This window comes from Vollenhovia emeryi, unplaced genomic scaffold (genome assembly GCF_000949405.1).
Source record: "Vollenhovia emeryi isolate VEMERY1.0 unplaced genomic scaffold, V.emery_V1.0 DF939183.1, whole genome shotgun sequence".
Classification (NCBI taxonomy): domain Eukaryota; kingdom Metazoa; phylum Arthropoda; class Insecta; order Hymenoptera; family Formicidae; genus Vollenhovia; species Vollenhovia emeryi.
Genome location: NW_011967183.1, coordinates 780424 through 796176, shown reverse-complemented (window position 1 = coordinate 796176; position 15753 = coordinate 780424). Strand labels below are relative to the sequence as shown.

Genomic DNA, 15753 nt, shown 5'->3' with positions numbered 1-15753 from the left:
AAAAATCTCGAAAACTCACAAAGTATCAGGAGAACATGATCAGCAAAGAGGTGGCACTTGATGATGATATCGTTGCGCGCGCAATGTGTAAGTTGTGTATGTCCACAGTTAAAAACTCCGTGGACCCGTTATCTCCCAAAAATTGCGCGTATGAGTCCTCCCTGCGGGACGTCTTCACGAGCGTAAATGTTAAAGACGAGGAGTGGGAACGACGGTAGGTAACATCAGCCGAAACGTGCAAACCGGCCGCAGGCCTGCTATACATATGTCATTAACCGGAAACTTTGTTAACATATATAAGTAATATATAGTAAAAGCGATAATTTATCACGGGGCCCCGAGAGACGGGAAAAAAGATAAAAATGCTCGCAAAGCACATCACTTTACGAGTTGTGAAACTGATTACGTGTTCAGTGACGTAGCTCGCGCATGCGTACAGAGGTCACTCCGGAGACACTCGTGTTCCCCAATCGCTGGTACTTGGTCGCGATGTCAGATACGGGAGAATCAGTCAGTCGTCGAGTGACGCCGAGCGTTTGATGATTGTCATAATCGTCCACATTCAACCGTTGCGATCGTTAGAACCAGTGCTTCCAGACGAAAGCCTTTGTATCCACGGTGGCTGATGGTGAGGATGTGGTGAGGGGTGCTCTCAGGTTAACTCGCTGAGACTCAGCTACGGCGTAATCACGCGTGGGAACCGGGAGAAGCTGAGACGTGCTGCAACGTGTCACAACGTATTGCACAACGTGCAAGTTCATTGCTTTCACGATTGGCGAGTTCTCAGCCAAGGACTTATCAAACGCGGATTAATCGTGCTTCCAGCGTAGCCTCTCTATTACAACGAACCTCATTTTCGGCGGCGCGTGGTGTCCCGAATAAAACGCTCGCACGTCCACGTGAAACCAGCTGATACGTGACACAGAACAATGGCACTAATACGAGGACTGCGGCCGTTCTTGCTCTTGGGGACGAATTATTCGTCTAAGTGGATGTCCAGTCAGGCGGCCCTCGCGAGAACCGTGTCTACCATGCAACCGCTCTCCAAGAGCAAAGAGTGAGTACAAGAGATTCGAGCATTGGTCATTTCCTCGCGTGGAGAATGCGGAACCTTTATTTAGAAAGAAAGCGCGAAATGGTGCAAGATAAACGAATTTTTTAGATTGTATACATGCAATATTTACATACACACATATATCTACAGTGTATACACATATACGGAATGTCCGTCCATAAATATATTTATATATTTATATTATTGATGCAGGAAATTCGCGCGGTTTTGAGTTCGCACTTTACATTGCGATATCCCTCCAAGTCGCAAAGATCATTATCGTTTTCTTGAATAGTTACATTTTTTGGGTAAATCGCAATCTTTTCAAAATCTCAACAATTTTCTGGGATGCACGGGCGTCCCTGAATATGGTGGCCCCCAAGCCACCTTCAAAATATAAACGGGGATACATCCGCGCCCTCTATTTCCTCGGTGGGGGTGTTTGAAATTTTAGACAACTTTGATCAAATTCGAATTGACTTAATCGGTGATCAGGTTGACGGTTCACAGTGAAATTTCTAATAGCAATTCGTCTCGCGTGTTGGGCAACCAAAAAACTCGACAATTCCGTCTATGTTAATGGAATACCGCACGATGAGTGCTTAATTTAATTGCTGATAATCAGACTTTGGTCGAAGTCACTCTTAGGCCTGGTTTTTCATTTTCTGGTTAACAGCTAACCAGAAAATGAGAAACCGGGCCACCTTCTACTTGACACCAGATATAGCGTCAAAATAATTAGTAACATTAGTGCTGTTAAATGTCATTAACAACTTTCATGCTTTGAAAACAAGAGGTGTCTCGTGAAAGCTGCACCAAAAAAAGATATTTCTATCGTGAAAGCTGCTACCAAAAAAGGACTACCAGTATCGCGAGAAATCTTTTAAATATGCTTAAATGAGCATATAACTTTAGCAACTTATAAACGGTTAATTAAAATTTGCATCTTATTGCTGATGGTCAATACAAAAAAATAAATACCGTGTATATTTCATTCAGGGTCTCTATAACGTTTGTTAAAGCCAATGGAGAGAGGATAAAGGCGAAGGGGAAAGTCGGTGATAGTATTTTAGATATCGTTGTAAATAATGACATCGACTTGGATGGTTACGGTATGAACATTTTGTATCTATGAGACATTCTTGTCCTTAATAATTATGCGCAAATTTGACGAGACGAGTGTATTTTCCAACTTAAACGCAGGCGCTTGCGAAGGGACACTGACATGCAGCACTTGTCATTTAATTTTTCCTAAAGAAGTATTCGACAGTCTTCCGGACGAACCTACGGACGAAGAACTGGATATGCTGGAATTGGCGTTCGAGCGAGGTGACACGTATGTGTTTCAAGCTTTATTTAGATTGTACTCTATCTTGCTAGTTGAAAAAAGTTTTGTGGGCTAATAAAAGCTCTATACGGGAGAGACACGTTCTCCGAATCTCACTTTGTAATATCTTTTACATTTATTCATGAATTAGCTTTCCCTACCTATGTCCCTGTGGGATTTTGAATAAAATTTACTTCAAGTAGAACTGTCCCTCACAGAACATCGTTTGATTTGATATTCAAATCGATCATCTCAGTCTCCTTTTCTGGTTCCATTATATGTTTACCTTTTAAGATTTCTCACGGATTATTTAATTAATTTTATTATTTATCATACTTTGTGGATATATTTTTTATAATCGTCGCTATTTTAAATACATGTATCTAATTTTAGCTCAAGATTGGGATGCCAGATAACAATGACTGAAAGCCTAGACGGCATTGAGGTGAGAGTACCAACTACCATTAACGATGCGAGGCAAACATGATAACTCAAGAAACCGTGTTCAATCGGCGCTTAGATAATTTTAGGCCGAAATTTATAAGTAGCTTAATTCAATCCAATATTTTTTTTCTGATATAAATGCAATTTGTATATAGTAGTAAAAAATTATATTCGGATCTAAGTATGCAAGAAATGTTGTACAGACGCAATTTTTTAAATTGTATATATTATGGTGCACAATGCAATATATAAATATAAATATTATATATATTTATATTTATATATCGTATAAAATGTTAACATACTTTGTACAGAAAAATATAAAATCATATTTTTATTAAAGATATCAGCGACGAAAGAACAATAAAATTTTTTAATTTATAACTTTTTAAAATGGACTCTGATTCTTTTATTTAATGCACTTATAATCTAGAAATTGAGTGCAGATCCTTTTCCGAGAATCAAACGCTTATCAAATTTTACTTGCAAAATATTGTTGCTGAGTTTACGTTTACGCTATCATCTTTGCTTTTGTGTCATACGGGTGTAATAATATATTGAAACATCGAACCGAGTGCAAGCGTATTTTAATCTAATCACGAAAGAGGTCATAGAAAAGTCATAAGTTTTGCAAATTAACCATTTACGTGGCTACGTTAATTATCAACGAAAAATATATATCTTCAGGACAAATTAATAACAAAAAAAGATGTGTATGTATGCTGACGAGAGCTTCATATGTAGGGAATATTACTCTACTGTTACCCAACGTTCGCGTGAATATATTTCAAATTTTCAATAAACCGATGGAAATATACTTAAATCATTTAGAACAATGTGAATCACATTTATATTACGACTGAGATAACGTACAGCTTCATTCGCAATATATATCTAGAATAATTTATTTTTTCATTTTTTAATTACATACCAAATACATCTACTGTTATTACGTAACTATCAGTACATAAAGCTAAAACACTTTTGTACTATGTGCGTTATATATGAACCCGACAAATAACTTACTCACATGATTAAATTATTACATGCTTCACTACCTGTAAATGCATTATTACTACACTACTTACAAACGCGGTAAGGTGTATACATGTATATTATTAGGCAATTTACATATTTTCAATTTCTTACCCTGCCCATTTAAATTACATCTCTAGAATATATCTCATATATTCTTGCGTTATGTACATGTATATTTGCTCGAGTTGTTTCTCGATTCACTTAAATGTCAGAATAGTTCATTAAAATCATCGTATTTCGAATTTCTAATTAAATTTATAAAAACCAAGTTGCTAATATTAATATTCTTTAAATAAATTGATTCAATGATTATATATTATACTTGATAAAAAAAATATATATATAAGATAATCTATAAATAAGGAATTTAGATATAATGTCACAATAAGAGATTTCAAAGCATTTTTGTATTTAAGTATTCGACAAGACTGTAAATAAAATTGCAGAATACATTTGTAGAAGCTCCATTTTCGCGCATTCTTTTACTTTGCCAGTAACTCATTTTCGTTAATATCAGCTTTCGTGTTTACGGATTTGAAATTCGATTATTTACAAAAGAGGCAATAAAGATATCTGGGAATACCGGATAAAAAATTTATTTTTAATGTTTTTAGATAGTTCCAAAAGTTATCTGTGATTTTTGTTTTAAAATAAAATTAATGGAAAAAATGTTCTCCATTTTGATGATATACCTTTTTTATCCAAATCTTTTTTGTTCGTTTTTTGTTTCTTTTTAACGCGTAGTCGTAACATCCAAGTATTCCGTATTTTGATATCGTGATTACGCAAAGAAAAAATATACGGGATAGTTTTCGAGAACACGTAATCGAATATGGAACTTTTACCGTATTAGTAGTAATATAACGTAAGTATATGTTATGTCATACCCATGAAACGTCTTTACATAAGTCGTTACCACATGATTTGCATTATGATTCTATGCAATATACCATAAACGACGCAAATTCTCTAGGCTTTCTCTTTTTTTCAATTGCATTGGAAGTTAGATTCTGAATAGACTACATAACGCGATTAGTATATACATATATCGCAAGGATATGAACATTATTAATACAAATCGAAAATAAAAAGATATGTTCTAAATTCATAAAAACTGTTGTATATGCATCCTCAAATATGCAGCTATTATAAATATATTTTTTTAACGTTCAGGAAGATGTTTCTCAGATCATTACTAAACTATATGAAATGACGACTTGATATATTTTTGCGTTTGATAAGCGCGAAAGTTGAGTGCCAAGAATTGTTTTTGTGGCTTCGAAGAAAAAAAATTGTGATAAAAAAATAAAATTTCTCGCGTTGTAAGTATTCTACAATTATGTTTAAGTACTGGAGCTACGATCTCTTTTAACGTGTGAATCCTTCACGACCACATAGTAACGATATAAAATTATAAATATAATCCTAAATGCGCTTAAATTATAAACTCATAAGCGGCTTTATAGCTTAGTACCTTTAAATATTAAAACGCACGGACGTATAAAGGAAACGAAATCGCAATATTTGATTTGTAAATCGTACATCACACATTCGGCGGCTTGAAATTTGAAGAACTCGTTCAATTGTTTTCTTTTTTCACTTGATAGATTAATGAACGTGCAGGGTGAACAATTGGATTTACGATTTGTGCAATCGTACGAGCGTTAGAACAATAGAATTCAATGCTCTATTCTTATACGAATGTTGATCTATTGAAATTCGCACAATAGACAACAGGATTTACATATTTCATACACGATTATCGCATTAAGGCGATTTTTGGCGACTGTTTGGTACATATACCAAAGTGTACCAGAGTGTACACTCGGCGTCATGAATGCCTTTACACCTGAAATAGCCGTTAAGTTCAAGTTATTCCGATAAAAAACTTAATTTTATTAAATGAAATTTTCTTATTGAATATCTTTAGCGGTATTCACAGAGTGTACACTCTGGTACACTTTAGTATATGTATCAAACAGTCGCCAAAAATCGCTTATAGTTAAAAGTACCAAAAAATTGAGCCAAGCAACTGGCTAAGTTTTTGACTTTTATAATGCTCAATTTTGATTAATTTCTAGTAATGTTTACATCGCATACACACAGTAATATCATTGGGAAAAGAAATCTGATTTGCGTCGAGTTCATTAAATTACAAGCATTTTATTAATTGTCTCGGCGAATTCGGTTGCTTGTACTAGTGCGCACTGGGTGCACACTAAGGCTTGTTTACAGTCAATTCTTATATTTAAAGATCGTCTTAAATATCTCTTGAAATATTTCTCAACTAGTAAAATGATCTGTATGTCATCCATACGGATCATTTTTTTGACTAAATACTCCTTGAACATATATTTAACACAAAATTAAATATAAAAATTGATTATAAACAGGCCTTAGTGTGCACTCAGTGCTCACTAGTGCAAGCAACCGTATTCGCTAACAATCAGCTGCGTAATTATACAATAACCGGAATTCTAAACTCTTATGCTTTCACGCACACATGCGAACGAAAATAATCTAGGACTAGAGATTCTGCAAGAGATAAGTACAAATAATAATAATATTAATTGAAAAAAAAACACATGGCAAGATTCACATTCGTGCCAATTTCTCATTTCGTCGAGGATCTCTGAGGCTTCGAAAGTACGTACACTGTTGAATATTTCAATCGTAGTACTCGGGACTCGAAAAGCATGAAGATACAATTCTGTGCAGTGTTTTGATAAATTATATCTAATATAAAAAATTATTTTAAATATGTTTTTAAATAAAAATCTGTTTGTAAAAGGCAAAAAATTAAAGTTTTATTCTTATCATTGGAAACTGCACGAATTTTTGATTGTCCGATACTGAATGTCGTGTTAACCAGAAAGGATACTTACGAAGAGCGAAATGTAGCACGTATTCGGTAAGAGGAATTCTTTTTTTGTCGACGTTACGCAACAGGAACCTGTTGCTGCTGCTCTCGGTTATAGCAGGATATACCAGTCGTAAATAAAGCATAAATCGGCAAGTTTCGTTCGGGGAATCGAAATGATTGTCGCATTGCAGCAACGTGGCGTAAAATCTCTGAGAACAGTATGTACAATAAGTATATGTAAACATTTATATGCATACGGTATCCCCGAACGCATCGATAAAAAATTCAAGCAAGCGGAACCTGCCTGAGAAAATTGTAATTAGCGATAAACAAGAAATATGTAGCTCATCAAGGCCAACAAGAAGTAGCGCTATTGACCAATCATTAAATCATGTTAGCTACAATACTAGCAGGATTAAGACAGTTCCGACTTTGACTATACAAGAGAACTATGCACCCCGACGGGAGAGAAATAAAAAAAAACCTTATGACTCGAGTAATACTGGTTTAACGATCCGGGCTATAAACATGGTCAGTGGCTTTGAGAGTATAAATTCCAAGGTCGTCAATTGCCGGAATAGCATGGAGGATAGACAAACAAAGATACTGATGAAATAAATTCCAATGGAATTCTTCGACATTCTTGAAATATCACCTTCAAACTAGTAATAGCGGCTAAAAAACATTATTCTGGATCGTCCTGCGTAATTTCTATAGCAATGGTAATTTCGATAAAATCTATCATTAAAGTTGTCTTAAAAAGTTGTGTCCAGCAATGTAAGATTATAAAAAGTAAATTAAAGAAAAATGCATTGCGATTAGCTATTATCTTAAATTAAGGAAATAAATTCAATTGAATCACCTTTGTTTCACGCTTTTGCGTGCAAAAATTCATTGAAATTATTCTCTCCTTAGTTATTTAATCTGGAATAAGTTGTTTAGCAGCAAAACTGAACGGTGTTTTCAATAATCGCCGAGATTCATAAATATTCTTCAAGGCTTCATAAATATTATATATGCGGTAAGCAAAAGACTCGCGATAATATATCGTTATCGAAGCGATGCGGATATTCTGGTAAATAACTTCTCATCGGCCTTTGTCAACATCTAGGAATACTATATCATCAAAGGAAAGGATAAATGCTAAGTGACGCCGCAATGATAACGCGATAACATGCCGATAATGTTACAACATGACGCAATAATAACAACGTGAGATAAACAGCGACAGCCTTAACAATTTTTGGTCCCTTGTTTTTAGGCAATATCTATTGAAGAATTTGTTTCTAAATAAGTTTAGATCTATTTCTTATAATAAATATCGACTTGAGACGATCCGGGAGATAATCTCTTTCGTTGATCAAAGGAATAGAAGTTCCGAACAGATTCTCCGATTTTTGTCTTCGGGTCCTTCCACCGGCCCCTTAAGGTTCCTAAACGAGAGTCGACAATTCGTGCGGGCTGTTGGTGGTAGCGGCACTGCTCAGATCGAGCGTGGCCGCCGGCAGGCCGGGGCTCACGCTGCCGCTGGTCTCGCGCGGCAAGTGCTGCGACCTGTTGAGCTTGCCGCTGCCGCCGCCGCCACCGCCGCCGTTGGGACTCGGTGGCGACCGGTCGCCGGGCGTCGTTGGTGGTGTGGCGGTGACGGCGACAGAGGCGGCGGCAGCAGCAGCAGCAGCGGCGGCGGCGGCGGCGACAGCGATACCGCCGCGATGCGTCAGGTGATTGTGCTGCGATGCGGCATGCGGCGACGACAGCAACAACGGCGGCGACATGGAGGACACGTGCCGCTGTTGATGAGAATGATGCTGGTGAGGATGATGCTGATAAGAATGGTGAAGGCCGCGACTAAGCTGGGCCAGACTGACGGTCGAATGACCGATCGGGCCGCCGCTACCGATCTTCGAGCCCATGTGCAGCGTCGGCCGCAGTTGCAGCTGCTGATGATGATGGTGATGTTGCTGCTGCTGCTGATGATGCTGGTGCGATTGATGCTGCGAGTGTACCTGCTGATGCGGCTGATGATGCTGCAGCTGCTGCTGTCGCTGCAGCTGGGCCGCGACCTCGCATTGCTCGCGGGCAAACGCCTTTACCGCATTCGTCTTCTCCTGCGAATTGCAAAGAGAGAGAATTCCGTTAAATATTTTGCTTTATTTAGATAAGGGAGAAAGAGTACGAGAGAATCTGGAGAATATGGAAATCCATCATGTTTCGTGAAACTGTTGCTTCATGTCGTTCCATAAAATTATTATTTAGGTACTTAAACGCCGTTATCTGATTCCAAACACGCTTCCGAATATGATATCAAGTAATCCAAATGAGATAAAAGAGTGGGCAAGCATATAGGGGAATATTAGGAAAATGTTGGTCGTAATGCTGAAGGCATTGCGGAAGAAACATATCCTCTCCGTCGTGCAATTTATGTAGCGGCGAAGTGTCGGCGAAGTTTATCGCGGAGAGACGCGACGGGGTGCCGCGGCGGTCGCAGTTACACAAAAATCTTCCGCTTAATCACACAATTACGTAATGCGAATCGAAGTATCGTCCCAGAATCGCACGAACGTTAGGTAGAAGAGCTGTACTGTTATCGGCTCTTTTTTCCGCGGGGCAAAAACTTGACGGCGGACACGTCCGTTCGCACCCACCGGCCGCTTAACGCATACACGCACGCACGACATCCTGCGTACAGATCCAGTTTGGAATCGAATTACACGGTAGAATGATCACCGACGTAAATAATAGCGTGATAATGACATCGACCGTTGCGGGATATGCTAATAAGGCACGGCGGGGCGAGATTAAGGGCGTAGAGGGAAGGAGACGCAGGCCGGTGCATCGGCGCGTAGTGAAACACGACAAAATAAAGTGGCGAGCTGGCCGCGACGGAGATCCGCGTACGATCCAACAAAATTCGCACGCCGTTAGGTCGGACGAAGGGGGAGGAAAGCGGGCGGAAGACGGGAGAGGCGTAAAAAAAAGGGCGCACTCACTTTCTGCCATACGAAGACGTTGTGGACCATGGCGCATCCGCAGAACACGATGCCGAGGCCGATGAAGACCGACGTGACGATCGCCGGTGTCGAATGGAACTGGATGAACGTGTACAGGATCATACCTGCGGATCACGATGCAGGATTTATTTATTGCAGCGAAAGCTTAGCTTAGTTCGTGCACAGTCCCTTTCCAATTGTTACTTTAGAAAGAGACAAACATGGATTCAACCAAGATTCCAGTTAAGCGACGCTTGGTGAAGCCAGGTCTGAAAAGAAGCGCTTCGTTCTTACCAGTTAAGAAGACGGGGATGCTAATGAAGAAACCCCCGACGGCGCACACGCGGCTGATGGACGATTTTTGCAGGTACTTGTTACTCCTGAAACAGACAAGAGTCGCGGAGCGACGGTGAGTTTCGCGAGTCCGTGATAATTGGGCCGAGTTATAAAAGCGCACGTTTTCGTTGCCGTTTCATCGGCAATTATGATTCACGGAGACGCCTCGCGCGGCCTCAGGACCGACCGAATCTCAATTCACGTCGACACGCGATGCGTCTCGGATAAGAATTCGATTCTCCGCGGATCGAGCGAGATACATCCTTTTCGCGATTAATATAGTAAACTTTTTTTAATTTCATTTCATTTTTCCTACGACTTTCGCACTTGACATCTGTCATTTACCGTCCATTCTAGGTTCTAACGCCGAATGGATATTATACAGCGATGTCTCTATCGTTTGACATAATTTCACACCTTTAAGTTTGGCGAACTTGTAAGTTTCTATTTGTTTTAATTTATTACATATATAAAACAACGTAATTGTTATTTCGATCTCTTGCTACGCAAGACCATATACATAACTTTTTCGGTTTCTTCAGACATTTGCGGGTACTCATGTAAGTTCGTTACCTGAAGAGGACCAGTATCACTGGCCGAAACGTTGTAAAGTTATAATAGAATAAAGAAGTGCCAGTAAGGTCGTTTCCACGCTTAATTGTATCTCTTAATTTCTCGACTGGCGTTAATATATCTGCTGTTGGAATATTAAATACGCGCCCCAAAATGACATAAAACGTAAGACGAACAGTAAATTCTTTTCACAAATAACTCGTGTCAAGGAGAGCACATTACGTCGTTACCATTTTAAAAACGCACGTCGGCCTTTACATATTTATTTTCAATCTTCAAGAACCTCGCGACTGATTGAATGCTGCGCAAATTTGTTGCGCCGACGCAAAAACCGTGAGGGGAGCAGAACGGGAATGCCTTTGGAGTACCTCGGCTTCGGAGTACAAAGGCCGTAAGTCAAAATATTCTGCTCCTCGGCAAATATTGCATAATCGCGAAAGTGCAGCGATACGATCGGTGCATAACGGTATACGCGCACTCTCTACAGATAACCCACGCTTTTTTTTTCTCTCTCTCTCTCGTCTTCGGCCCGCTCTGTCGCGCGCGTTCGAGCGCGCTCCCATCTCGAAAGAGAGTCGGACGCGTCAAATGGATTTATGGTCCCGACGTAAACGCGGGACCAGTAGGCGTTTTTGTGGCGCAACTAATCTCTCATACGTCGGTGCCACGCTGCAGTTAGGCGTGCCCTCGTCGTAATCATCTTAGGTTCTCCATAAATAAAACGCCGGCCACAATGCTCCTCCGTGGCGTGCGTAACGATAAGGATTATTATTTAAAGGCCACCTTTAACTCTCTCTCTCTCTCTCTCGGATTAGATCCACGAATTAGGATTACTATAGTATTATATCTTCTCGATAATGCCGCGTTCAAGCAAAATTTCAATGAATTATCTGAGAGTTGATAATTGAATATAATTTACATTTATCGCGACAGGCACATCATTTCCGGTATGGATATGGGGAGACATCAGACTAAAAAGCTGGACAATTATTCACACGAATGTCTCGCGTAAATTTCAAGTATCGAAAGCTATGTTCGCTTTTTACTTATTCGCTGAAACATCCTGTGTGTATAAAATATAAAAAGAAGACGTCAAGTGCAAGGGTAATTGAAATTGTCTTCGCCAAACGTTAATTATAGTTCCGGTAATTTATCACAACGCGCGCGCGGTGGCTTACTCCCAGAAATAAATTACCACTGTACTAGAAGTCTCGAACAATAGTAGTTCTAATCGCTTCGCATGACCCGCTCGTGTATCCAAAGAGATCGTTGACCCCGAAGGGCGGCAGCAACGGCTGCGTGGGAATTCCTCATTGCACCTTATAGATGACGCTTATTTAGAAACAGCACGCAGACGAAGATTCGTGAGCTTTGCGGAGAAACACGTTTCGGTACGAAAAGGATGGGAGAAATCCTGTCGAAGCTACGACATCCGAGACATATGCGCCGTAAATGCTGTATTTTACCGGCGAGAGCTATTATTTAATCATTTGTAGTTAATTCCCAGATAGCACAAAGGTGAACGCTGACCAAAATCATGCACAATGCCTACTAGTGGCCATTACTTTGTCTTATTATCTTATTGTATCTTTTTACATTCTTTAAAATGATAATCAAGCTTTTTATTCGACATTAAACGGCCAGTGTTCTAACGTGTATGGTATAAAAATATATATGGACGAAAATTACCTAAAGTTGACTGAACATTTTGTGCCGAAACAGAATGGATTCATGAGTCTGTGGTAGCAAATTCATAATATCATATCTGGAATTGTCACAGGTGAATGATTAGACATTTTTGTCGTTAGATAAATTACTAAATTAATAAATCAGGAGTAAAAGTTAAAAACCAGTCAAATGAATAAGATAGTGTAATAAGTTAAGTATAATAAATTAATAAATTAAGAGTAGAAGTAAAAGAAACAGTCAAAGGGATAAAATAATAAGTTAAATAAATAAATTGATTGGCTAATAAGTTAAATGTAAGGGTCAAAGGATAAAAAGGCAAGTGCTCGTGGACTCGAAAACAAATTCCCCTTGGTTTATTAAATATACGTGTAATTTAGTGTCGAGCTATACCCAAGTCGCCGACAAATTTTCGTTTTCGTCATTGTCCGCAATGTGTTACCTCGAGACTCCACTTCTCGACTTCGAACCGCGACGTATCGTTCGCGCCTTCACATTCATCATTCGTGCCTCTCTTTTTTCTCTCTCTCTCTCTCTCTCTCTCTCTCTCTCTCTCTCTCTCTCTCTCTCTCTCTCGCGCACGACGAAATTATACGAGTCCAAGTTGAATAGGCGCGGACGCTTTTGTCGGGCCCTCGTCGTGCCGTCGTTGTCGTCACGTTTGTGCATCTCTCACCGGCCATGAATGAACGTACCGAATCAAAGCAACGCGTCTTCCTGCTTAATACGCGAGATCAACGGGGGTTTTGTTGAGTGCCGATAGAAGCGAGTCACTCCGGACTCCGGAGCACCGAGAGTGACAAATCACGCGCCAACGGCTGCAACTTTTACCCGTTATGTACCAGTCGAGCAGACAAACGGAGACTTTTCTCTTTCATCGAAATGACGGCGAAAGAGTACAGTAATCTAGTAATCTAGTAACGTAACGTAACGTTACGTTTCACACATTTGTCCGAGATTAATTCGCGGATCTTATTAAAGATAATAAATTTATGATAATCTTATAATATTTGCTGATCGTATCGTTGCCATGAATGAAAGTGAGATACTTTTGGAGTTGAAAATGAGCCCGGAAAGGTCAGATCTGTTAATCAAGTCAAGATCAGAGAAACGGTTAAAAACTGGCATTAGAAAATGCCACGAGTCTTCAAGGAAAGGCATTTTCATCCGACGTTACAATTTGAATGTCTGAAAGAGCAGTAATTTTCTCCTTTGCAAAAGCAAAAGCGCAAGACGTACATATGTATTTTCGCACGTGCTAACTGTTGAATGGCATTGTTGTGCACAGACGATGAGCACAGGATTATACATTCCTGGCATCTACTTTTACATAATGGAAATCTTTCGCATGAAAGAGCAGTTTGTAACACACACCGCGGCCGTTTGCTCGCCCCTATTCTTACATATCGACTGCTACGGTAATTATCCTAGGATTTACAATCGTGACTGAACTACCATTATTCAAAAATCCCATAACGGTCGAGGTGAAAAATTCCCACCCAACTCTCGCGTGCGAAATGCGCTTTCTTTCATTAGACCGTCGTAGCTTCTTCTTCTTCTTCTTTAAATTTCCTAAGACCAGACCGCTACGTTACCAGCCTATCTGACTAAATTCGTGTGTTATATTGTATTCAATGAGACCAAGGCCAGGGGATATGTATATGTTTGATTGAATTGTTCTTGTGCGCAGTTGAGCCACTCAACTTCTTTCATCAAGATCCTCCATCCACGGCAATCAGCGCTTCCTCCCAATACGATCGATCACGTGGAATGACGTAGACCATTTCCAGGAAACCGGAATCCGCCCGCGTCCGCGCGTGAATCGTCGGAAACATTGACCCGACATTCGCCACCGGACCGAAATATCCGCGGATCCGGTTATTTATAAAGCGGCGAGGTTCATTAATTAAGCGCGACCGCCGGAAAGTCAGCAACAGACGCGATGCGACACAACTTTTAATGACCGCGCGGAAAATCATGCGCGTCCCCGCGTGCGCCCGCCACATTCATTGCCGGAGCTGAACAACAAGTCGGAGAATGTCGTTCCGGAGTGGGAATCTCGCTCTCCGCTCCGAGACGATTCTCGCATCGCCGCGCTGGCCGCGGCGAGTCTGATGCTCTATTGATAACGACGGCACAGAGAGATCTGTTTCCGACGGTCGAGTCTAATTTCGCGCGCAACAAACAAATTTTAGACGGCTCCACCAATGTAGACATCAGTCCGTCCCATAAAGGTGTAGAGCTCATTCCAGATCAAGCAGCGTGAACAGACGTGAATGGACCAATTTGTTTCGATAATTGAACGTGAATGGCGTCGATTTAAGTCGAATCCTCTTTTCGACTCGCAAACGAAGAAACTCGCCACATTTGTCACAATTCTCGGCCCCAGCTAGAGACGATTCTACGATCGTACAAGAGTGAGATAGCCTGTGTTTCTCTCTCACTCGCGGGAATTTGACGAACTCTTATGGCCAGTCTCTGATTACAGGGTCTCTAGTCCTAGCTAGCTTGACCTGGATTCATCTCGAGACGATACCGGGCAAAATCACCTTTCAATTTTTGGGGTATAGTGTTTAAGTGCACGAATGAAAAATTCGAAAATCACGGTGTATTTTGTCAAATTTCATCACCCTTCGCGTACAAGATGCAACTGTTATCAGTTGTCTGCTGTAAAATGTTGAGCACATTCGGTGCTCACTTTAACGAAAGTTATGCTCCAAAAATCTAAAAGTGATATAATTTTGGCCGGTACCTACCGCATAGAAACGTATGATACAGTAAATACGACAATCTCATATTCTCCGGAAACGTTTCTCCAGATTGGGAGTTGTTGTAGCCCTCGGGGGGGGAATAGACGCGTCGAATCTACCCGCGTCAGTCTAGTTTCTCGCGGAGTCAGAGGCGAGCCGTGGGACGATCATCTCTTCAAGTGAACCATGCGCCTTCACGCACACGCGTGTATGCGTGACGCGAAGCTCGCCGTTACAGGAAGAGGCGCGTGTAATCTGTTGCGAAACGGTTAAACCTATGGCGCTACGAGCGTGGCACCCAATCGGGGCCCGTGGAACGACAGAACGTACACACGTGCACGCAAGCGTGTCGCGATGATCGGGCCCTTCCTCGTTGTCTTTATACGGTTCGCCGCGGAGTGCCACGTGACCGAGCGCGGTCGTTGCAGCCGCTCCGTGCACTTCCGGTCTCTCCGGGCGCGGAACCGTCAGAGCTATAACCGCGTGCCGTTACTCCAATCTTCGCCAACCCGGCGACATCGTGCCCGGATTCGCGCACTGCAATTAGGAGCCGTTTCGTGCGCGTCGCGGTATGAAAATCGCGGTGCCGCGATGTACGATCGCACGGAGCTGCGCCTAGACGGCACGCAAGCGTATTTAAAGAAACGTTCCTTTCGTTTCCCTCGCACACATGTCCTGCTCTTCGGCCTAAT

At 40.9% G+C, this 15753-nt stretch overlaps 2 protein-coding genes across 3 annotated transcripts in view; one reads left to right on the top strand and one right to left on the bottom strand.

Annotated features, from left to right (window-relative positions):
• Positions 1–464: 464 nt before the first annotated feature.
• LOC105562818 (adrenodoxin-like) lies at positions 465–3097 on the top strand. Its single transcript, XM_012013908.1, has 4 exons — positions 465–1057; positions 2054–2166; positions 2258–2390; positions 2775–3097. Exons 1-4 carry the CDS (start codon positions 930–932, stop codon positions 2866–2868), a joined length of 468 nt encoding a protein of 155 aa, XP_011869298.1. The 5' UTR covers positions 465–929; the 3' UTR covers positions 2869–3097.
• A 3146-nt stretch (positions 3098–6243) lies between these two features.
• The window catches only part of LOC105562817, a 32254-nt gene continuing 22744 nt past the window's right edge, over positions 6244–15753 (bottom strand). For both annotated transcript variants that reach the window (XM_012013906.1, XM_012013907.1), the window contains 3 exons: positions 10011–10096; positions 9717–9841; positions 6244–8834 (listed from right to left, as the gene is read on the bottom strand). In XM_012013906.1, the coding sequence (XP_011869296.1) occupies positions 8160–8834; positions 9717–9841; positions 10011–10096 (886 nt within the window). In that variant the 3' untranslated portion in view covers positions 6244–8159. The remainder of the gene's footprint in view (positions 8835–9716; positions 9842–10010; positions 10097–15753) is intronic.

Bases quoted from the DNA above. Each gene is read 5' to 3' on its own strand.
- LOC105562818 (XM_012013908.1), top strand. From the start codon at position 930: ATGGCACTAATACGAGGACTGCGGCCGTTCTTGCTCTTGGGGACGAAT. The intron at 1,058-2,053 runs GTGAGTACAAGA...TATTTCATTCAG, and splicing joins CCGCTCTCCAAGAGCAAAGA to GGTCTCTATAACGTTTGTTA. The intron at 2,391-2,774 runs GTATGTGTTTCA...ATCTAATTTTAG, and splicing joins GCGTTCGAGCGAGGTGACAC to CTCAAGATTGGGATGCCAGA.